This window comes from Glycine soja, chromosome 1, assembly GCF_004193775.1.
Source record: "Glycine soja cultivar W05 chromosome 1, ASM419377v2, whole genome shotgun sequence".
NCBI lineage: Eukaryota > Viridiplantae > Streptophyta > Magnoliopsida > Fabales > Fabaceae > Glycine > Glycine soja.
Window position 1 is genome coordinate 6,856,570 of NC_041002.1, and position 24,485 is coordinate 6,881,054.

Genomic DNA, 24,485 nt, shown 5'->3' on the forward strand with positions numbered 1-24,485 from the left:
TATGTTCTTGCAATAGTTAGTTTGGACATTTAAGTAATGAAGTTGATCAAGCTATTATGTGTTAAGAAGAAATTATTACATCATTTAGAACTATAATAATCCCAACTAATCTCTACATTACACGTAGCCGAGTAAAATTAATTTTTTCTCATGAATTAAAAAATTCGATTACGTGTCAAGTAAAGATTAGTCAGGACTATGGATGTTTAGTGCCCATGTTCTTCCTTCTTGCCTAATTAATTGGTGTATTAGTATGCTTCTACATTTTAATACCCTCTTTGTTATGCTTTTGTAGGCACAAAAGCAAGAGGAACTTCCAGAGGAAGTTTTGTGTTGCTTAAGATTGAATAAAATTGATTTTGTTAACCATGGCCAAATTCCTACACTTGTGACTCTTGACGATAACTCAGGCGTGCATTAGTTGATCAATGGGGGGGATCAGAAAAGAAAAGAGAAGAGATTCATTGATATTTATGAAAGAATGGGGTGCCAAATCTATTTAATTAACCGGGGGATAAAAAAAATAAGAAGAGGAAAAAGAGAAGCAAATTTGAAGAAATTTTAGCCTTCACCGACGTGCAAGATTGATTTTTATTATTATTATTCATATGATATGATGTAATTAAAGTCCTATATGTTACTTTGCATGATAATTATCTTTCAGGAATCATGATGACTACTTAGGTGACCGTTGTAAAAAAGACATCTTGAAATGTATAATTAAAGAAAAGATTATAGTAGACTATATTCAGTTTTGCAAGCACAAATCATCAACCAAGACCTTCCTCGGAGTATCCGATATGATTGAGTATAATCTATAATCCTTGTATAATTGCTCATTTCAAAAACACTCTCAAGAATAATCGTGGCACAAATTGATTAAACAAATAAATTAATAATAGCATGTTTGAAAACTTGCTAAGAAATATAAAATTATATTTGGAATGTGAAAATTATAATTATTAGTTTCTTAGAATCACATTTAAGATGTGAAAAATCATGTCCAAGACATGAAACCAAATGCGTTATAAGATGATTTTGTTATGAGTTTAATACTTATATACATTGATAATATAAAATAATTTTGTTACAGATAATCATTTAAATTAGTTTAAAATAATTATTTTAAAAATCAACAAAATTTTTATATATAATAGATTATGATTGAATAATTATGTAAAAGAAAATTACACAAGAAATGCATAATCATTTTTCTCTTATTATATGCATAATCATTTTTAAGTGTTTATGTCCTGAGTGTTATAAGATGAGCCAAGAGCTATTCTTTGGAACTATTAGTAGTATATTTTCAATATTCAGAACTATCATATTAAGTTCATTCGTAGCCAAAGCTAATCAAGTCAGCCACTCTTTGATGAGGGTGTCTAGATCTTTTGTTAGCTTACAAGTCTATGATCACACTCTTACATGTATTCGCGCTCTTTTTTTTTTTTATTACGAAAGAAATGACATGATCCCTTTGTGTCAAAACAAAAAAGTGTTAATGTCTTGAATTACTTATGCTATTATAAAAAAAAATGTTTTCTTTTTCTTTTATGGGTTAAAAATGTTTTCTCATCAACCACTAGATTATCTATATCTATATTAAAATTGTCCTATCACGTGTTTACTGAATAGTTTTTTAAATTTTCTATTTTAATTTTACTCATTTTATTATTTATTCTTTCATTTTTTTTAAAATCCGTGTAATGCACAGATTTCCACGTTAGTTTATAAAAAAATCTATAATATATTTACTTCCAATATAATCTAAAATAATATTTTAAGAAAATCAATTGAAGCTGTATTCACTTAATATTTTAAAAATAAAGTACAAATAGTATTATATATAAAATAAAAAATACAATTAAGGAATTATAAATTTTTCAGGTAAAAGCAAAAATGTATATTTTTCTCAATTAAAGATAGTTGATTCAAATAATTAAATGTTTAATTAAAATATTTGAAATATATATATATATATAAATTAGGTTAATTTACACCTAACATAAGATGTTCCATGCATCTCGTGTAGAAACTAGAAAGACAAAAAGTTTCAAAAAAAAATAGAAAGACCAGTTGTAATTATGTAAAAGTATTTTATAATTGTAATTAAGTGACAAATTCTAGTCTTTCATAAACTTTTTTGTAAAAGGATACAAATATATGTTTGAAAATAAAAGAAAAAGTGAGACAAATTTTTTATTTTTAAATTAAGATGTTTATATAATGTTATAAAATAAACAATAGACTAAACTAATAAATTTATAATAATATATTATTTTATTTCTTTCTTCTTCAAGAAAAATATTATTATTATTTCATCTTAAATAAATTATCAGAGAATATTAATAAAAATTAAAATATGGTTTAAATATGTTTTTTATATTTGTAATATAGTCTTTTTATTTTACTACTTAAACTTTACTTTTTTGTTTTTTTAATTTTACTACTTGAAATATTTTTATGTTTGATTTTAGTATTTTTGTCAATTAGGACCTGTTAATTGATGTTGTGACACTCTGTTGGCCTGACATTTCATCACTCAACTAATAGTGTGATACTTTGTTAGTCTGTCACATCATTATTTAACAGATTTTGATTATCGACAGTCGACCAGTACTAATATCAAACATAAAAAAAAATTAAGATAGTAAAATAAAAAAAAAGTGAAGTTTAGATAGTAAAATCAAAATAGATTATATTACATGTATAACAAACATATTTAAGCAAAAAAAAATATTCCTTTCCCTTTTCTTCCAAAACCTTATTCTCAAATACACTGTAAATAAACTGAATAACTATGGCCCAACACAAATCTACCTTTATTACTAGGCTTCAGTATAAAGTCGACAAGATGGGTCGTAATGCAGGGGTCAACCTGTGCCCACCACGGGTTTGGGCCAAGTGGGCTAAAACATTGCAAATTTCAATATGTTAAAAATGTGACTCGGCCCACTTACGACTTAACTAATCTGGACTTAACCTGTGGTGGAATGGGTATGCTTACTCAGTTTGTGTTTATAAGTAAAAAAAAATTGCTAAATATAGCTCTCTATTTGCCTAGTTCACCCATTTCCTTCTCATTAAAATTATTGTTATCAATTATACCTTTTTAGCCCTACACGATAACCACAATTTTGATACCTTCACATTCTTGTTGATATGAAAACATCATAATAAATTAGAAGAGTTAGGAAAAACTATTTGCACTGCATTCATCAAAGCAATGTCTCTATCTGTTACAATCACTTTTGGTAACTCATTATCGATTGATAATCGATTCTCTTAACTGTTTTAGTACCCAAGTAAAGTTATTAGCTTGTTCAAACTCCACATAAGAAAATGCCACAGAAAATGTTAACTCTATTGAAGTGACATTGACAATCTTGAGTAGCGGCAATCAGTATTTGTAAGTACTATCAGCGAGCAAAGCAATTGAGAAAGTACTAAGAAGTTCAATGGAGCCTGGATGTAACCAAAATATATCTCTAATAACATTTGAACCGTCTATCTCTCTATGCCAGTACACATAATGATCATGTTCCAATAATTTGACCTAGTATTGCATTTCCGTTCTAGGACCTTTCTGATAGGATCAATAGGCTTGTCAGACATTGTAAATGTGTTTCATAGTAGTGACACTATGTACATTATGATCCACTAGGTAGTATGCTTTTTGGCTTCACCATGTTCCTTATCATATCATTGACTAAAGACTTCTCTTCAACACTCAGTTGCCCAACATATGAATGACCCACTAATATTTTCGCCAAGTCATGGTTATGACAACCAACACTTACCTATGTAGTGTTGAATGCCTCACTACAATCAACAACCTTATTTTGTTCTCCATCGGTTGGCATGTCCATCACCTCGGGCATCTTACTAAAATGGTATTTCATGTTCAAATGTAAAAAATTAAATTAAAAAAGAAATAAGGGTATGATGAGATAAACAAATAAAAAATTACTAGAATTCACTTTCCAGAACAACATATATCCATTTCGAAATCCATTCCAAAAAGTAGTTCCCAAAATTATGTATATTATTAAAGATAATTTTAGAAAAACTTAAATATTTTTTTAGTCCTTGCAATTAAGCACTTTTTTTCGTATTGTAATTTTTTTTTGTTTTTAGTCCATATAAACTATGTTTGTTTTATTTTTCGTCTTATAGCGCTTTAGATTATGTTTTTTCACTGTTTAAGGCACTATATAAAGTGCTTTAAGGATTAAAAATAAAACATACATAATTTGTAGAGATTAGAAAGTTTTTTTTTTTTTGCAAGGATGAAAAGAAAAAAAATCTAAATTACAAGGATTAAAAAAAATATTTAAACCTTCCAAAAATACCTTTCTAGAATAGTATATATGAATTCTGGAAAGTAATTTCTAGAACCATGTTTTAAAAAAATAAACATAGCTATTTCTAGAAGTCATACAAAATTGAGTAGGCACTTGGTGTAAATAGAAAGTCCCATTGTTTTCAAAAGAAATTATGATGTACATTATTATGAATATGTTTGAAGGGAAATACGATAGGAAGGTTTAAAGAATAATAAGAATGAGTAAAGATGAGGGATTCCAAATTAGGGTTTAAATAGTAATAATAATAAAGATAAGGTGTAAAGGAGGTTTAAAGGAATAACACAATTGTGGGGTGTGCGGAGGAACAAAAGGGTTAAAAGGGTATAATTGGTAATAATAAATTTAGGCAAAATGACGTCAATGAGTTTTATTTACAAACTTTTTATCAAAAGAGGTCTCTTTTCAAACATATTATTCAGGAGGAGGTCTTTTATTTTAGGGCTTTCGTTATTAAGATTGACAAAACATGCATATCGCCAGCTACGGAACATCCTGCAACATCACTATTCATGCACGGAAAAAGCAAAAAGCATTCACGGACATGTTGCTTTCGCCACCACCATTGGCGAAACTCAATGTGCATGGCCATGCATGCATCCATCCCCCATAGGTTCCGCTGGTAAAACTAGCAAAATAGGCATGGTTGATTTTAACGGGAGAAAATTAGGCATGGTTTATTTTAACGGAAAAAAATTAAACAAAAAAAATTAAATATGATTGTAATTGATTATAGTTAAATTAGGGATGATTGATTTTAACGGAAAAATTAGGCATGATTGATTTTAACGGAAAAAAATTAGACGGAAAAAATTAAATACGATTGTAATTGATTATAGTTAAATTAGGGATGATTGATTTTAATGGAAAAAAAATTATGCATGGTTGATTTTAACGAAAAAAATTAAATGGAAAAAAATTAAATACGATTGTAATTTATTGTAGTTAAATTAGGGATGGTTGATTTTAATGAAAAAAATTAGGCATGTTGATTTTAACGGAAAAAAATTAGACGGAAAAAATTAAATATGATTGTAATTGATTATAGTTAAATTAGGGATGATTAATTTTAACGGAAAAAAATTAAATACTATTGTAATTGATGATTAATATAATATATTTTTAACTTTATTTTGATTTTTTTTTAAAATTGATATGATTTGTTATAATGAGAAATAATATTTAATTACGTCTTACCCTTATTTCGCCCGTCACAATGACAAAACCCAACCCTTACCCTATTTTGCCAGCCACCATGGCGAAATATGTTGGATACGCTAGTCCCATTGGCGAAACCCATGGTAGATGATGGACATGGTATACATTGGTGAAGGGGCATGAGGTGGATGAATGATGGTGGGACAATGCATATGCCTTGAATTTTAAGCTGACATATACAAGTATGTTTTCGCATATACAAATGGTGACATAGCTGTTTTGCCATTCTTTTTAGTGAAATCCTTACGAAACAGACCCTCCATAATATATTTAAAGAGGAACTCCTTTTGATAAAAAGTTTGTAAATAAAATCCATTGACGTCATTTTGCCAATAAATTTAATGAGAAGAAAGGGAAGTGAACTTAGCAAGGAGACCTATCGTCGCACTTTCATTACCATACACACTCACTCTCTCGTCTCTGACCCTTCGCTCAAACACTCAAACCTAACCTAACCTCTCAACAAGACAACTTACCTCATTCAGCCCTTGTAAGCATCTCTCTCTCCCTTTTTATTTAATGTTGGGCTTATGATAAATTTTGAATTTCCCCCTTCTTTTTTCTGCATGCTCGAAAAGCTAGAGAGTAAGGGGGTTAGAAGTTTATCTCTGGTATAATTTATGTTGTTATGTTATGGTGATTGTTAATGTGGCATGAATATATAAATTATTAATATGCTGCGTGTTTGATTTTTGTTTTTTTTTTTTTGTTTTTATATAGAAATGGTTGAGTTATACTTATGTGGTTGCCAGGGAATGATATGGTTTGTTCTGGAAGGAGGTGTGGAATTATTTGAGTAACATTAGGTGGTGTACCTTGGGGTTGCTTCTTGTGAGCCTAAATTATGGTCTATTGGGATTCATTCTGTACTGTTTTGTTGGGGATATGTGACACAATCTGAGTACTGGAATGATATGTCTCTTTATTAATAATAATATCTTTCTTTTGCCTTAAAAAAAAAAACAATATGATTCATGTGTTTTTGTGTCTTAAACTCTGGCAGCTTATTTGACTAGCTACTTTTTTAGTTTTCTCAAGGTTTCGGAGAGGGATAGCTTTGATCGGTATCACTGTATGTCTCTGAATTGCTTTTGTTTTGTGGATGAATTGCTTTTAATCCGTATTGCTGTATCAGGTATCACTTTTAAGTTTTATGATTTTGTTTACTTATTAAAGTTTTAATTTTTTCTTTGCCTAGGTGTTGTTGTGACCGAACTGTTATGCTCTCTTTTGGACCTTTGGTGTTGTCATTGAAAGAATTTTGTAGCTGAGAGGTATAGACATTTAACAGGTGACTTTATCATAATGCTCTTACTGTTTTTGTTGTGACTGGTGGCAATTCTGATTGTGTAGTGACTTTAGTGTGATGCTGAATGGTTTTCACAGTTACAAATAAGAGTTGTTGAAGGGCTATTTATTCTGGGTCCTTTTTGTGTTCAATAAATGGAGACAAAATCCACCAGTTCATTTACAAACTTAGTAGACCAATCAGTGGTGAGTGCTTGCCCTTATTCATCTCTGTTGTGCATGATGGATACAACACGGAGCATTGTTTTGTATGTTAATTATAATTATAATTTATGTCAATGGTTTTATAGTGTCCTGGAGATGTGGTTCTTGATCTTTCTAAAATGATAAACCACACAATTAAACTTGGAGGCGGTCTACGACAGGTAGGTCTCTAGTTTTTTGAAAATTTAGAACATTCCATTGACAATTTGACATTTGAATTCCTGTCTATCTCTGTTTTTGTTGGCTCTACACTACATGTGCATGCTCACACACATGTATCATTTTTTACAATGATAGAGAGTTAGGTACTATGGGGTGCCAAAGTCTCATATAGAGCAATATGTTATGCTCGGTGGAGTACTTAAGTGGCTTGGTTCTACTCCCTTAACAAAAACTTTTTAAGGGATGATTTCCCAAGAGCTTGAATGTTTATCAGACGATAACTAATTTTGGAATGCCTTTTTATACCTTCATACTTCCTTTTTAGTTTAAATGCATGTTAGACACAGTACAGATTCTCAGCTCTCTCAAGTTTTAAAATCATTTTGGTCAACATAAGTATATGAGTTTCTCTTAGATATTATGAAGTGGCTTTTTTTTCTGTTTAGCAATGAAGTGATATGGAACTCAAAACTTTGTTATCGTAAACTTTCAGGGTGTCTTGCTTTTGATTTTGTATTTTTTGATTCATCCTCCTCATTTAGCATCTTATAAACAGAAAGGAAATAATACATGATGATTGTTCTTGCTTTTTGTTCATTCTTTTCAATCCTGTTAATAATAAGGGACTCTCGCTTATGTCAATTTTCTAGGATTGTGATGCAATTTCTGTAATGAAGGCTGGCAGACTCAGGTTCTCAAAGCCTCATAAATACTGGGTTGAAAATTCTCAGAAGAGGGTGAGTATGATTCTGTGGTCATGAGCTATGTATTAATGTGTAAAAGCATGGCTTTGACTGACATGACAATGCTGACTTTTCATTGTTACTGGTTAGTATGCTCCTTTCTTAGTGCTATATGAATTTACTGTCCAATTTCCAATAGCTATAAATATGTTCCTTTAAATCAAGCATAAGTTTATCTTACATGTATTCCTGGAGCTTTTTTAGTAGAAGGGGCTAATATACTTTTGATCTACAACAAGATGGCTAAACCAAAGATGGTGGGAATAATATCCTCAAATAAATTGTTTCGATTTCAGTGTAATGCCATTTGTAAGTGTCAAAATTTGTTTGTCATTACATTGGAAGATAGTATCTGTCAAAGAAATTTGTGGAGGACCTTTTTCTATGTTTGCTTTGGGTCTATTTTACACCCTCTTGAATTAAGTAAATATTCAATTGCAGTCACAAAATTAGGTTAAATGTCTGTGCATTTTCTTCCATTTTAATAGTTTCGTAGATATTCTATCATATATGGGAATTAAGTTATCGCTGTTAAGATGAATATCAGTTTACATTCTTCCAGAAGAATATCTTCTAAAGTGCTTATAATTTTTTTTAGCATTGAATTATGTTATGTAATTTACCTTCTCGTTATGTATGGAGTAGGATTTTAATGTTTCTTCCCCTAGGAACAGAACAATGCTATCTTTTTTCTTCCATATTCTGATTCTTTTGTTTTGTTCAGTATGTGCCATATGCAGAGGATTCTGTTCTTGGAATTGTTGTAGACTCCAGATCAGATGTAAGGAAATTTTTATTTTTTTTTTGTTTTTCAAGCTTTGTTGTTGGCTTCAAGTTTTATTTAGGCTCTATTATTTAACTGTCTTCAGACTTAAGTTGTTAATGAGGACTATGGACTTAAAAAGAGAATTAGCCATGGCATGATGGTGTTACCCTTCCTTAAAACCATAAGTTTTTTCCTAAAACTACAAAGACACATGTCAAGAAAACAAATATGGAAGAAAGTAATAAAGAAAGAAAGAAAGCGGCTAATAAATTGTTTATGCTTGCTTTATTTCTTGCTTACTTGCTTTCTTTCTACAATGACGGGCTGATAATCAAGGGTGGCTTCATAACTAATATCATGTAAATGTTAATTTAAGATATTCAAAAGGAATTTACTAGTGTACCTTAAAGTCTTAAAATGAATGGATTGATTGGTTCTATGTCAACTGTTGTACTTTTTTTTTTAATTTCTTGAAAATAATTAAAATGTGTTTCTTACCTAGCTCTGTGTGTTTCTATGATAAAAATCTCAATTTATTGCTGTGCAGAACTTTCTTGTGGACATAAAAGGACCAACTTTAGCATTTTTACCGGTGCTTGCATTTGAAGGAGGAACTAGAAGAAATATACCTAGGTTTGAGGTGTGCATAAAATACTTCGTTTTTAGTTTCAGTAAATCACTTCATCTCTTTATCTGCGTGGTTAGAACTTATTTTTGAGGAAGTGTAGAAACATGTTTATTCAGAGTATATAAGGATAACACAATCATAAGTATCTCTTTCTGTGATAGCCTTGTCTACCTCAAAACACTGCAACTTTCTATAGTTAATTGTATTTGCAAATTGCAATCATGACGATTGTTGCGGAATTTTCAGTGTACTCAAAGTAAAGGATTGAAGGTTCATTTTGTAGTCCTTGTCCATTAATATAAATAATTAGATATAGGTGAAGGGGATTAGTATTATGCTTTGGTGCTGTGGACTAGCAGAAGACTGAGGTCAACCATGGGAGGGACAAGTAACTTTGACTAGTACGACAAAAAAACATCTCTTTGAAATCAGTTTCAAGCCATGATCTTAATGCTGATCTTTTCACTTTTAAGTAACTTAACTAGTCTGCTTGAAAAGTTGTGTTGGGTGACCATGTCTAATTTAGAAATTTGAACTCCAACCATCTTAAATTGTCTGTGTCTTTGGGCAAAGTTGCAGGTTATAAGTATTTCTTGATATGAATTATGCCATAAGACAGGAAAATAGAACATTACCAAATGGGATTTACAAAGGCATCCTAACAACACATGTGGCTGCTCCTTGTAGTCTGCCCAAATTCCTTGGATTCACTGAATATGGAAGAACAAGTCAGCAACACAGTTTGTGTTTTTATTTATCTTTTAGTGTAAAATTAAGACTATGAAGCAGGAAGTGCTTTTTGACTGCTATCTTTGAATTTTGCTACTGCCACAAATTACCAAAGATGCATTGTTGGTTAACCTAATTAAGCCAGTCTTCTAAGAGTTTATGTTTTATGCTTGTATTAATTCTTGTAAGAAATGAAGTTATTCACATTTTCCTTTTCATCTCTTTTGATTTGGCTGTCAAACTAGCACTTGACTTGTTCTTACTCTTTGGGTGTTAAACAATGCTGTCTGGTTGGTCTATCATGTTTCTGTGGGTTATATTTTCTTATGCCTAATGCTTCACCTGCAGATAGGTACTTTGATTTACGTGCGGGTTATAAAAGCAAACCCTGGAATGAATCCAGAGCTATCGTGCACTGATGGTAGGTGTTTTATCTTTTTTGTTTTTCTGTGCCTCTTAACTTAATTATAGATTTTTTTTTGTTGTTTACGTTTAAATTTGTTTGTTTTATTTTTGCAGACCTAACCCTGCCTTTTATTTTGTTTTGGTGTTTGTTTAGCCAGTGGGAAAGCTGCAGAATTTGGTGCCCTAAAAGATGGCTATATGTTTGAGTGTACAACAGGTCAATCAAGGATGTATGGCTGTGGAATTTAATTTTGCTTGTCTATGCATAACATTAAAAGATCTTGACATGAGAGATTGTGTGTTGTTTGTAGGCTTCTCAGTTCTCCCACATGTCCAGTACTTGATGCTTTAGGGAAGAAACTGTCCTTTGAGATAGCAGTTGGCTTAAATGGACGTGTTTGGGTATGCAGACACCCTCTATCTCTAGCGTGCCATATTACGTTCTTTTTTTTTTTGCTTCTTTAAATGGACTTGTCTCGTATGAAGCATATGCTTGACCATCATTTGAGTTAGAGTTGGTGAAATTTCATTCTATTAATTTCTGCTTTCCTTTCTGAACTTTTTCATCTAGGTCGATGCAGCATCTCCACACACAACTATTGTTGTAGCTAATGCGATTATGAACTGAGACATTGAGTGGTGCTCAGCAGAGAATAATGGTTGAAAAGCTGCTGCAGAGGATCCAGTGTTCCTTCCATTTTTGATTGGCCATTCATATAGTCCCTTGTGATTTCAATTTCATAGCAGAATACTTGTTTTGCAATTGTCATCTTATGCCATTTCCAATTTATAAAGTGCGTACTTTTTATGTGCTACCAAATACCAATGCTTCTGCAGGGCGAACACTCTCCACTAGACTAGCCCCACTAGCTAAAGGGCACAAAGGATTATCAACACCTTCATGTTTAATGTGACTTACATGATATTTATAAGAATTGAGAAGTTCTCTTACTATTTACTAGGAGTTTACTTTTCTGGTTACATTATTCTGTGTCTGCAAAATTCAACAACAAAGCCTACTAGGTTACATGAGTTGTACGATGTCATTGGTTTCCGCAAAATATATGAATAGAAAGCCAGTCCTTAGCTTTGTTATTTATATTGTTCATATTTAGAAATCTACTAGCTGCAATATTTGTCTAAATCATAAGAAATTATACTCTATTCTGTTAGGGAATCTGTTCTGGCCTGCCTTTAAGAACTATTTGTCAGATTCGGTAAATGTGAAGTGATGAAGAATGATATACTTTATTTGCGAATTCAGTATATTTGTTATATCACTAAGTATTCTTCCAACCAGCCAAAAGAATTTCTGTCATCTCAAACTACTATCGTTATCTGTGTACTTTATTTTCTTCACCGTCTATCTATCCTTTTCATTCGATCTTTTTATCTTTGTCTCTAGATTGAAATGCAATAATATTTTAAAAGAAATTATCAATAGTTAATAACCATATTATTCACTGTAAATTCAAAACATTGTTTATATATTCAAATATATATATTTATCATGAGTTTTAATTATATAAAAAGTATTTATTCTGTTTAATGCACAAACTAAAATAGTTATTTCAGATACTGAAATGAATAGTGTTTAGTTATGTTAGGAACCAATGATTAAATGACATTTTTTTCTTCTTCTCGAATTGAATTGATCAATGCTTGTAATTTTAGGGACTAATTTGGTGATCACTCTGACATGATCTTACGTTAGGTAGCATGCATATTTGATGTTTTGTGCAGCCTAATTAAATTGAACGGAGCCATAAGTGGTTTTATGAAGGGAAAAGGTACTAGCACAAGTTATGAGAAGTGTGTGCACAATCTTGATTATTTAAAAGTTACTGTCTGGAATAAGTTGTTATTTAATTTCGTCCAGAAAAAAAAAAAGTTTATTACAAGGATATTATCTTAGCCTTCTGAGAGCTTAAAAAATTAATTTGAAACAAACATGCATTATTTTATTTATTTGGGGGCGGGTGGGGGTTGGGATAGTGTTAGTCTAAGTCAAAGTAATACTATTAAATGGCAGCTTTTGTTTTTGTTATTTTTTTTTTCTAACAATTGTTTTTTCATATACATCCTGAGATCGAACTTATGATATGTTTAAGAAATAAAATTGTTTATCAATCATATCACATGTTGGTCATTTTTTTTTGCTAATTGATTCCAAATTTTCTTTCTTTTAAAATGCTAGCCCCCTCAAATATAAAAAATTTAATAACAATTTTTTTTTGAGATATTGGACCAGTTTGGGTAAACTTAAAAATAATTTTAAAATAAATGTTTTTCAAAAAAATACTTTTTAAAAAACAAATATGATTTGTTTCTTAAAATAAATAGAAAATTATTTTTTAACTAGACCTAGTTTAGACAAATCAAAAAAATAAAAACTACTTTTAATAAAATAAATATTTATTTTCAATAAATAAGTTTAAACAAACTAGCCTATTGATTATATAATCAATGAGTAAGTTTCAATGGATCTCTCATTCCTTGGATCTATGGTTATCTGCCTATTATACTTTGATCAAAATGAAGTATATTTTAAAATTTTGTTTTAGAAGTTTTTTCTTTAAAGATAAAAATTGTCATTGAATCAATAAAGTCAATTCAGATGGTAGTTCTCTAGGGAACCCAGGCCATTCTGGTTTTGGTGGGGTTCGTAGAGATGAGCATGGTTGAATTGAAGGTTTCATTGACTCCTGCAGTTACCCTTTGATATCGAGAATTCGAGATTTTACATCTCTTGATCGGAACCTCCACTTCTAGCATGTCATGCGTGAAGGAAATAAGGTTGCAGACTACCTAGCCAAGTTTGGAGCAAACTTCAGAGACAATCTTTGTTTGCTGGTTTGTTATGAGATGTTTTAGGCACTCTATACCTTAGGGGCATTTAGCTTCCCTTTTCTCTTTCTGTTCTTTGTGTTTTGCTTTCCCACTCATAAGCAAAACATTAAACTAAAGATAGTTGGCATATTAGGGTAATATTCCATTATATCACATATGAGAAAACAATCTATCTAGGGAGAGAATCTATGTTTGATTTCTTATATGTGTAAAATTCTCTTAGGCTAACAGAAATCACACATCACAAACAAAAGTATTCTTTGAACCAGAGGGTTGTGCAACATCCGTGGTATCTAATCTAGGCAAAGAAAAAACTAAAGATACAATTAAACTAGACGTATTGGGAAAAGGTTGAAATGATTTTTTCAAATATGATTGAAGTTTAGAAATGGTTGTAAGTGGTGAAGAGGATTGAAGAACATTATTACAAAAGATTGTGTTTTAGCATAACTTACTCTAAGTATATTTTAATTGTACGTAAGACAAAAAATGTACATTTAAAAAACATGTTTTGGCCTGTTTAATTGGTGTTTATAAACCGCCAAAAATGCTTGGCAAAGATATGAAGCGATTTATGACGGCTAAAACAACCCTAGAAAATGTTTTCCCTTTCTCAAATTGTTTCTCCTCAACATTACTATTACCCTTCAACAATATATGTACTCGACGACCTTCGATGTTGATCCGCAGGAGTGTCCCTCCGATGCTCCAGTGTGGTGACCTTCCGTGGCGGCCTTGATTTAAAAAAGAAAAAAGCTACAATATGTTTATTGCTTCTATAATTTGGAAATATTGTAATTCTTTTTAGTCTTTATAAAATTAAAGTATATCATTGTTTTTGACTTAAAGCTAATTTGAAATAATGCAAATTTAGCTTTTGAGTCACACTATGACATGACATATTTTAATTTTAAGAGAATTGAGACGTACAAATTTTCTTGTTGGAACAAAAATTCAACCTTTTCAATTTAATAAAGATGCAAAAACATATTTTAACCATAGATATATACACCCTTTTGCACAAATATCAATTTCAGGAAACTTCTTGTGGTATTGGTTACCGCTACTTTAGATAGGTACAATGTGTTGTAGCACAAAGTCACTCGTCAACTTGTCAATCTCCAAATGAAGCCCTTCTAAGATAGTAATCACTTGCAAATACTTAAATCCAATGGTTTCCTATTAGATTTAAGCAATATGGAAACATTGCAAATTAAACCAATTGAAATAATATACATGGTAAGCTGTATGCCGAGAGTTATTTAGAATTACATTTCAGTAACTTCATAGCTAGCTAGCAAGCACAATCTTGAAATATGGATATAGAAGTTCTAGCAGTATAATATGAAGTAATTCAATAAACTTAATTTATTATATTATGTTCTCTTCACATTCCTTGTATTTTGGTTTAGTTTGCTTAACAAAATAAGTATATTTCTTAAATTTATTTAGTGTATTTTAATAATAAATTTGATCTGAGAGAATATGCATTTTCTTTTTGGTAAATAATTATGCAAAAAATTAGAAATAATTTAGTGTTTTTATTATTCTTTATATAAGTATTTAATAACAATAAATAAAAGTAAAAAAAAAAAGTTGTATATCACAAACAAAAGTGGTAAAAAAAGTGTTGGATAGAATATATAGTTAGTAAAAGCATATCGTAAACTAAATATATAGATAATTTTTATATGAGAATAAGAATGGTTAATATCAACCAATAAGGCCTAGAATAGTTAGTATCTCACTAAGTTCCTTAAACATGCTGACAAGGATTTGATTCTTTGATCGTATGTATGGAGAAGACTTTGTTGAGAGAGACAAAATTTACTAAGATATTTGATTTTTTATTTAACAAATTTTATAAAGATTTTATGGGTTAATGAGGTTTTAATTTGAATTAAAATATTTTAATCTTGATCTTTTATTCTAGTCTAATGATTAAGATTAATCATTCTAACATATAATCATTCTCATATAATACGTTTTTTAAATTAATATATATAAATAAATGGATAGTGATGAATATGTGAATAATTATATTTATTTATTACTATATTCATAATTTCATATATTATTTTAATACTATATTTAGTGGAAATTATTGTGCATTAGTGTACAATAGCGGTCCAACTCTTAACAGGTTTAAAAACATACTTTTGGTAGGCAATCTTAAAAAATAGTACATGTACAAGAACACCCTTTTTATGGCAGTAACAAACATGTTTTTTCCATTTGAACTTCCAATGGAAAACACTAATATATTAACAAAGTACGAATCATTTAATTCGCTAATAATTATGTACAACAAAAATAGACAAGAAATCAGTGTTTTAAAAATGAAACGGTAATAATTTGGTTGATATTGGATTAATGATTCAACCAGGAGGTTACAAACTGAATACAAATATGATATATATATATATATATATATATATATATATATATATATATATATATATATATATATATATATTATGATAAAATAAAATTATAAATATATGTAATTTCATACTATCACAAATATGATATATATATATTTATTTATTTTATTCAATGTCTCTTTTGATAAAAAGGTCTAATGTGGTATTTTTTTATCCAATTGAGACTAACGTCCTATTGAAGCATTTTTGAAAATAACAAACAAAATTATACTTTTTTTTATTAAAAGAGGAATCAAATTGAATAAAATAAATAAATGATGAAACCAATTTGGTAATTTAGCAAAAAAAAAGCAAATAAAATATGCTAGGACAATGTATTTTTTAAACAAGTAAATGCAATTCGATCAAATCTCAGGGCAAAGTGTCTATGTAGTGAACATATTGTATGGACAAGGTATAATACGATGAAATTTATTTCATGATCCAAAATTTTGTCACGTTCTTGAGCAAAATATCAAAGAGCCTTTACACGATGAAATGATGAACATTTATAACAACATAACTTGCATTTTCAATGTACACAAAAGGTACAAATAGTACAACATCATCATCCAAAACCTAAATCCTGTGTTCACTGTGCAAACTTTGTCGTTTAAACCATTTGCCCATACCTCTTTCATTAGTGTTAAACTATTTGTTTATTATAAAATAGTCACTAACACGTGCATTCATATGGGTAAGCTGAAAAATACAAATAACAATATAAGTGTAAATTATATAATTATACTATTATACAATATCGTTATTTCTTAAATTTAAAAACAAGTGAATGAGCTAAAAAGTAATATAAGATAAAAAAATGAATTATTAATACGTACAAATTAAATTTGATGACGATTCAAAAGAAAAACAAATATTATATACCAAAGCGAAAATAACAAAGTCATATTGTTGAAGACATAGTATGTCAGAAAAGTTTGAGAATCAAATAAGTGTGCAATTTACAAATGATACTTCGACATTGCAGTAGATTTATAAACATAACCAAACCAAAACATAGTTGACATTGGGATTAGGAAATTCGAAGACTATTTTCATACCAAGTGTGAAGTCGTGGGCTTTGGAAAAATTTCTCCATTCGCATCTAGTTTTTGTTGTTTTTTGCCGGTCATTGTAAACATTGTGACATTCAGCACAGTCTTCTATAATCAAATGAGTGAACCTTTTCTCTTTCATAAAGTAATACATAGTACTTGAAACATCCTGACATAACCAATAATTTAATTTGAGAGAAGGGATACAAAAATTGACAAATGAAGGTGCTTCGAAATTAATTAAGTATATAGCTAAGCAAGTTACCAAGCTGTTGCACGTGACCTTGTAATCATTCAGAAGCACCTTGAAAGTCACTGAATTCGGCACTTGATGGTAAAATGAGTTCCATTTTGGAAAAGTTTTTGCAGCACGACTGGTTTTGAATATGGTTAGCAAGAAGAGACATTGACCATAATAGGTTAATGTGACATGGTGATCTCCCTCGAACCCATAAAAAGTCTTTAGTGCTGCTCATCCATGCACAATGGTTAGGCTGGCCAAATCTTTATTGTAGACAACATCATGCATGTTGTCATGTTTGTCTACCAAATGCCAATGATGATCAAGTTGTTCTTTCCATTTAATAGCAAACGGCCTACTGACTTCACCATACATCTGCATTTGAAATAGTGCAACATTAGAATGAGGCTAATTGGTTGGTTAGTTGTAACAAATTGATTCAAAAATCAATATGGTAATTGGAAATAATAGTTATATCATAATAAATGATTGACCTAATCCTTTGCAAGAATGGTCTGGGACATCTCCTCTTCAGTTCTTGTAATCTGCATCATTATTTTTGCCAATTGATAACACTTTGTCTTGATATCATTCATTAACTCTGAACGCCATATGGAGTTAAAAACTTGACATCATTAAATCTTGATACAAACATAATACGATTACACAATGTTATAACAAAATTGATATTAATGTTGTACCTAATACTATTATAGAATGTTGTACATAAATCAACAATTCCTTCTTAGGTTCACATAAAAATTCAGATGACCCAACTATTTTTTATGTGCAATGTGGCCACCATTATGCATATTAACCATTGAAACACAAGAAATAATCAATACACAATTGTAATCACATTAATGAAATTGCAGCAAAACTGATTTGCATAAAAGCCAATTGCAAGAGGTAACAAAACAAAGCTCACATATTAAATTGCGAAGTAGTCTTTGATAATAAACTACATGTATATAAATCATACTGAATCATAATAGGATACTACCTTGCAACCTACTGGTCCTAGGTTGTTGTCGTTGATACAACATCACAAGTCACAGTTAGCAAAATATAGTTTGTGCCTTAGAAAACTTGTAGTGGTTGTCTCATGGATGGAGATACTATTTGGTTTTTTGGAAAAGAGGACTTTGAATTTTAAACCCAAGATTGCACTCAAAATGTCATGATTTTGTACTCTTCTTTGGACCTTGATATACATATTTGCTTGTATATGATTTGTAAGGGTACTCTATCAGATATTAGTAAGCCTCTCTATAGGAGTGTTATACAGGCAGTGTCATCATTTCAGGATACTAATGCAGCCTCAAAATAATATTGCTTGGCACTTCGTAGCACATACCAGTTTGAGCAGCTTCAAAAGAGTACAAATATTTTCGAAGTAAGTAGACAAAGCACTGATCATAAAGAAAAGTCAAGCAACAACACGGACACGATAGAAAAGCTTGTCTAATAATACTGATATGTCATGGAAGTTGAGAATGACCTTTGATCAAAAGAAAAGGTGTAGGAGAAGTGTGGACTGACATGACAAATATTGGAAAATTATTGAGAAGGTGTTAATATAATATTTTCAAACATATAAAAGGTTGTTAATGTAATGTTTTCGAATTTAAAGGAAAGTTAGTGTAAGAAAATAGAAAAAGGTGGAATTATGTGTAATTTGATAAAAGCTTAGAGTGTGTTGCTGTAATTTGCTCATGAAATTATAAAGCATGATAGGTCAATGTAATTTTTAAATGCAATTCCATTGTGACACACGGGAAAAGCGTTTGTGTATCAAACATATTGGATGGAGAAGGTAACTTATGATGAAATTTATTTCATGATCCAAAATTTCGTCACGTTCTTGAGGAAAATATCAAAGAGCAAGGAATTACATGATGAAATGATGAACAACTATATTAGACAACATAACTTACACTTTTAATGTACACAAAAGGTACAAATAGTACAACATCATCAAAAACCTGTGTTCACTGGGCAAACCTGTTTAAACCTTTTGCCCTTGCCTCTTGCATCAGTGTTGAACTATTTGTTTATTAGGATTTGCACTGATAGGCCCTGATCAAAACTTAGGCCTTAGACTAAAAAAGAATACGATAACATCAAAATATAGATGACAAGTGAGGTGAGAAAAATTCTTCCTCACTGGATGTTTCTTCCAGAAAACTAGGTGATCTGCTCTTCCTTCAACCGAAGCCGTGCAACCGGCTGTTGTTCATTTCCTCCCATACCTCTGCTGCCAAAATTATGCTTCTCAGGATTGGTATTATGCGATTTTAACTGTGATGCAGTATTGCTGGCCATAGTGTGGCTGTTATTCTTAGCTGCTGGCACATCATGATTGTGTTTTCCTTCATATGTTGTTATGACAGCTTTAGGATCTGTTGAAGCCCTCTCCACGTGCTTCCGCACATTGCAACCTTGGGTTGTACATTTGTAATAGCTCCTGTGCATGATATAAGCAAGCATCAGCATTATTTTTTCAGCACAAGACAAGGTTAATGAGGCCTATGTTACATAAAGTAGTATATGTAATCTGGGCGATGAATATGAAAAAATTGAGCATTTCTTTGGGTGATAAACTTTTAACAAGTTCAGGGCAATCATAACAGTCATGACTAGTTCGATAGATGCAATCGAAGTGTGGAGGAGAAGCAATATCACCTAGGATAAGGGTTGCCTTTGACAACTTTCTGCCCATATTTTCGCCATCTATACCCATCATCCAAGAGATCAACTTCACTTGTTGTTTGCACAATGATTCGAGGCTCAGTGACAGTCCTATGTGAAGAAGCTGGATCTGACTGCGAGACTTCTGCTTTTCTGCAGAATTATAACAACTCTAAGATCAGAAAAGACAAATGATGTTAGGAACCAAGAATAAAAATGAAAAGAAAAGAAATATTTTATTGAATTGAATGGAAAGAACAGAAAATAGGAGAGAGAGATCTCCTCCAAAGGTTTCGTCTTTTGTCTTCACCAAGGATCTCCTTTCACAAAGAACAAAAACTCAATTTACAAATGATAACCAAATAGAATGAATCCTTTCCCCTTAATTCCCCTTATTTACATCTAATTAATTCCTATGACCAACTAATTAATTACTCTAACTCTGTAACTAGTTTTCCCTTCCCTTCTATCTAACTCCTAGCAAACGATTATCCAACAAGAACAGATTTATATAGAATAAAACCTTACCTCCTCTTGGGGTCAGGCTCAACATTTTTCTCATCCACTTCGGTTTCATGATCGCCTACTTCCTCGCTTTCACTTGTTCCTGATAGATGATCAGCTGTTGCCTGACTTGACTCTGGATCCATCTTAGACATCGAGTTCGTAGTTGTCCCTTGATAAGTTGAATCTACACTCCCTTGGATATTTGAATTTGCATTTGAAGTCATGGTGTCTTTTGAGCGCTTGTTAGGATGAGGACGTTGATGGTTGTGTTCTCCTTTATAAATAATTGCAGTTACATGACCCTCAAGTGAGCGCTCGACCTTTTTCTTGACAGAACAGTTTGGATGCGTGCACTTGTAATAACTTCGAGGAAACTCACTACCCTTCACCTGTTTCTGTCCATACTTCCTCCAGTTGTAGCCATCATCTGCCGGCTTATCAACATTCAACAATGAAGATTGCAATCTTTGTTCAGAATGAGAATGATCTGCTGTTTCAGTCATTGTGGCCCAAGAGTCTGCATTTAAGGGTGGAATCAGCTGTTGTGTTGTATTGAAAGTAGCTGCAGAAGCCTGTGTCAATGAATGTTCAGCCTGGATATGCATATTTGAGTTGGCTTGTGAAGCCTGAGCTGAGACCTGTGTTAGGGCCTGCTGGTGTGTCATTCCAAAAGACACCTACAAGTGTCACAAATCAGGTTCTCAGGAGAATAAGGAGGAAGTATAAAAACTTAAAAAATATCATATGTGACTGTTATTCTAACAAAGAGTGGCTGTATGCGGTTTCCTGTAGCGCTGTATGCGGTTTCCTGTAGCACTGTTCAATATCATGCAAGCAATAAAATTTTCATTATCATGTAGATTTAGATATCTGATATAATCCAAGAAGTAGCCTTTAAATTTTTGTTATCTCACCACAACATATTTACTAGATATTCACATTTAAATAACCATTGTTTAGTGGGTACAATCTATATCCTATTATCCTTATTAAGTATTATTTTTGCTAGGGCCTGAATACAACTTTGTTGTATTAGAAATAGTATTATAGAATTTATAGTAGACCTAAGCCTAAGCATCCAGTTAAGGGATCAGTTTGAAGCTCCTGTTGAGTAATTCAAATGGAATTGAGTGTGTTTGGGTGAGTGTTCATTAAATTGATTTTGCAAAATTGATTTGTATTAAAATTGATTTTGAAATAAAATGATTTATGTTTGGTTGTTTTTATTATAAAATAAATTAACAATAAAACTTAGTATAAATTTTATTAATATTATTCAACACAAAATCTATTTAAAATTACTTCAACTCAGAATTAATTTTGAATACATAATCAATTTTTCTAAGTGAGACCAAACATGTAAATATTTATTTAAAATAACATTATTTGATATCTCAATGTGATTTTGGATGATTCAATGTGAATCCAAGCATGCACCGAGTGTAACCCCTTATCGTAGCATAACCATCCATGATTGTACAGTTTCCATCTTGAATCTTGGAAAACAGATATATTACTCAAGGATAGCTTAGAAAACCTACTGTCTAAAACTGTTCATACATAGTACATATGCTAGTCCTTTACTATGTTTCTTCAAAACAATTCCTGCTTGTTTCATGAAAAAAAGGGGGGATTGAGGTACAGAAAAGCTTGTACTTAAGAGTTATGACATTATTAATGAAAAGTTTGTGCACAAGCAATCCATTGTTTCCACCTTAAAAGATAGTTTTAAAACAGCATGGTTCCTTAATCGGAAAAGATAGTTTTCATTCAGGTTGAATGCACCAGTTTCACTGTTATCTGCCTTTTAGATCCGGGTGTTCATAAGATGATAAAAATATAAGAATGACTCACCCCTAAATGTGGTATATCTGGTGAACAATAATCAAGTTTTCAATTCAACGAAAGTGACACCACCTCCAAAATAGTAAAGTTGGCAGAAGCCAACTCCAAATGTTTTTTTTTTAATTAAGTTGCCAAAATGAAACTTCAGAACAACTATTTTTCTTTTTATAAATTTCAAAATTTAATATTAAAGACAGCTCCCATTATTCTACAATACCACTCATTGCCCATTTAAGAAGCCTGTCAATTGAACATACAAGTTGGCGAGCAATAAATATAGGAAAGTTAAGGATGTTGAGGGAGTCAATATGCTATGAAAATGAGGATACCATAGGTGGTACACCAATATAATCTTTTAACAAATGGGTAACGGAATGGCTTCAGATGTGTTTGGCATGTTCAGAAAATATTTCAGAAATACCCACTATTTTATTTTGATCTTGTCTTATTTTAGTACTAGAAGTAACAATATCCAGCATCATATATATACTCGTATTAGTCATCTCTCATATGCAATGTATTGTATACATAATCAATGTTTCAGCGTAAAAAAATGGGGAAGTAAATTCATCTCTCCTCCTGGGTAAGTTTCAAACACAATACCTTTTGCAATAGCAACACAAGGAAATTCTACACGTTGTAGTAATCTCCACGCCACCATTTAAAGAATCCCCCAAAAAAAAAAAAATCCCACCCTTAAATTGAAGGAAAGAAATTAAATATTCACATTCAATAACTCCACATTCATTGGAATAGATTCCATGAATCTAATCAAAGGCTTATAGCTACCATGACCACTTCAGCACCTATAGAGTAGAACTCAAACCTGACATATATTGCTCGATCACACTTGCTAAATTGAGTAAAAACTTAAATGCGTTCCTACAAACATAACAAACACCAGAGACTCCCATCAAAACACCACAAACAATCTTCCCTGCCTATTCTCAGAAACCAAGTAAGGCCCTCAGTAGATAAATTTCTCCATAAATACTTATAGGAAAAGAAAATAAAAAGAAAGAATAAAGCTTATGTATAAGATAATTTGTATAAGTTCCTTCATATTATCTTTTCTAAAAGTGCTTATGAATAAATTCATCTATATAGAGCCTAACAAACTTACGTACAACGCCTCAAGGTGCTTTGTAAGTTACACCCGAATCAAAATCAAACTATTACTTCACTAATCAGCATATAAAAAAAAGTCAATATTAAAAAGTCAATTACTTAGATGTCAAACTTCAATTTTAATCAAAGAACAATACAACTAAAAGCAGCTAAATTTTTAATCTTCGCATCAAAAACTTAGTCCAAACCAGAAGCAAAAAGAACAAAAAAAAAACATGTTTTCAAACATGTTTCATAACTGAAAATGCAAGCAACACAAGAGGAACTCGCACATGATGACTCAGAGAGGGAACTACACAATAATACCTGAGAAGGTGAAAAGAGACTAGGTGAGTCCATCACTCCGGCGGCGACAGCTCCGGCCACCGGAGAAGCCATAGCTCCGGCGAGGAGCTGAGAGAAGGACTTTCCATCATCCCCATCACCCAAGAAGCCAGAAAGCAGAGTCATGGGACCAGGGCTGAACCCTCCATTGAAAAGGGTCTCCATGGAACCAGACCGCGGCGGCAGAGTGATGGTGGGTCGTGGCGGCGCCGCCTCCTTCCACGGCGGCCGGTCCCCACCTCCGCCGCCAGCCATCCAAATTCAATGGAAGGAAAGAAAAGGTTCAAACTTTTGTGATAAAAAAACAGAAAAAAGTGACAAAAGAAGAAAATTTTGCAGCTTCTTTTTGCTTTTTCTCTCTGTGTCTTAATTTGGAAACTGGAAAAAGTTTGAAGCTTTTGAGTTGGAGGTACAATCTTACGTGATTTTCTGTGATGGGTTTGGTGGATCTGATTGAAGAAAAACTTGCAAAAAGTCCACGCTTTAGTTGCCCAACCAAATGCTATATGTTTTCATTTTTTTTTCCTTTCACAAATTTTTATTTTTTTTGGTTATGAATTGGCTTCCTGTGCATTAATTAATAACTCTGCATTTTTTTATAACTAAGGTGTACTTTTTGTTTAGAAGAATTAAACGTTTTCTTTACAAATAGTATCTTTTTGTAAAAAAAAAAATATCTTTCTCGAAATAGAAGTTTTTTTTTTTTTTAAGAAACTGCTGGTATTCTTTACGGGAAATAATTTGAGTTAATATATAGATCAATTTAAGAAGTTAATTTCTTTTAACAAATATTCTAAAATAATACAAACAATTGTACATTGCATACCCTTAATTAATACAATTCATTTTTTTTAATTCTTATCTCTCTTTCTGTCATTACACTACCTATTA

At 31.3% G+C, this 24,485-nt stretch overlaps 2 protein-coding genes and 1 pseudogene across 11 annotated transcripts; 2 read left to right on the forward strand and 1 right to left on the reverse strand.

Annotated features, from left to right (window-relative positions):
• The window catches only part of LOC114411680, a 42,832-nt pseudogene extending 42,082 nt beyond the window's left edge, over positions 1 to 750 (forward strand).
• A 5,133-nt stretch (positions 751 to 5,883) lies between these two features.
• Positions 5,884 to 11,629, forward strand: LOC114411689 (putative exosome complex component rrp40). 9 transcript variants are annotated; one of them, XM_028375399.1, is made up of 12 exons: positions 5,884 to 6,075; positions 6,614 to 6,657; positions 6,784 to 6,859; positions 6,939 to 7,079; positions 7,184 to 7,258; positions 7,910 to 7,996; positions 8,727 to 8,783; positions 9,316 to 9,408; positions 10,474 to 10,546; positions 10,685 to 10,760; positions 10,842 to 10,932; positions 11,102 to 11,629. In XM_028375399.1, exons 4-12 carry the CDS (start codon positions 7,029 to 7,031, stop codon positions 11,156 to 11,158), a joined length of 660 nt encoding a protein of 219 aa, XP_028231200.1. In that variant the 5' UTR covers positions 5,884 to 6,075; positions 6,614 to 6,657; positions 6,784 to 6,859; positions 6,939 to 7,028; the 3' UTR covers positions 11,159 to 11,629. The 9 variants fall into 9 exon arrangements, 8 of the variants coding, with proteins under 8 accessions (XP_028231200.1, XP_028231183.1, XP_028231174.1 ...); XM_028375373.1 differs by having other exon boundaries at positions 5,885 to 6,075; positions 6,589 to 6,657; positions 6,784 to 6,876; positions 6,972 to 7,079; XM_028375356.1 differs by having other exon boundaries at positions 5,885 to 6,075; positions 6,784 to 6,876; positions 6,972 to 7,079.
• A 7,278-nt stretch (positions 11,630 to 18,907) lies between these two features.
• On the reverse strand, positions 18,908 to 24,118 carry LOC114411734 (probable WRKY transcription factor 4). Of its 2 annotated transcripts, none has more exons than XM_028375414.1 (4): positions 23,577 to 24,009; positions 20,319 to 20,974; positions 19,785 to 19,943; positions 18,908 to 19,566 (listed from the first exon to the last, which is right to left on the reverse strand). In XM_028375414.1, the coding sequence occupies exons 1-4, from the start codon at positions 23,847 to 23,849 to the stop codon at positions 19,287 to 19,289; spliced, it is 1,368 nt and encodes a 455-aa protein (XP_028231215.1). In that variant the 5' UTR covers positions 23,850 to 24,009; the 3' UTR covers positions 18,908 to 19,286. The 2 variants fall into 2 exon arrangements, with proteins under 2 accessions (XP_028231215.1, XP_028231221.1); XM_028375420.1 differs by lacking the exon at positions 23,577 to 24,009 and adding an exon at positions 24,016 to 24,118 and having other exon boundaries at positions 19,287 to 19,566.
• Between the last annotated feature and the right edge of the window lie 367 nt (positions 24,119 to 24,485).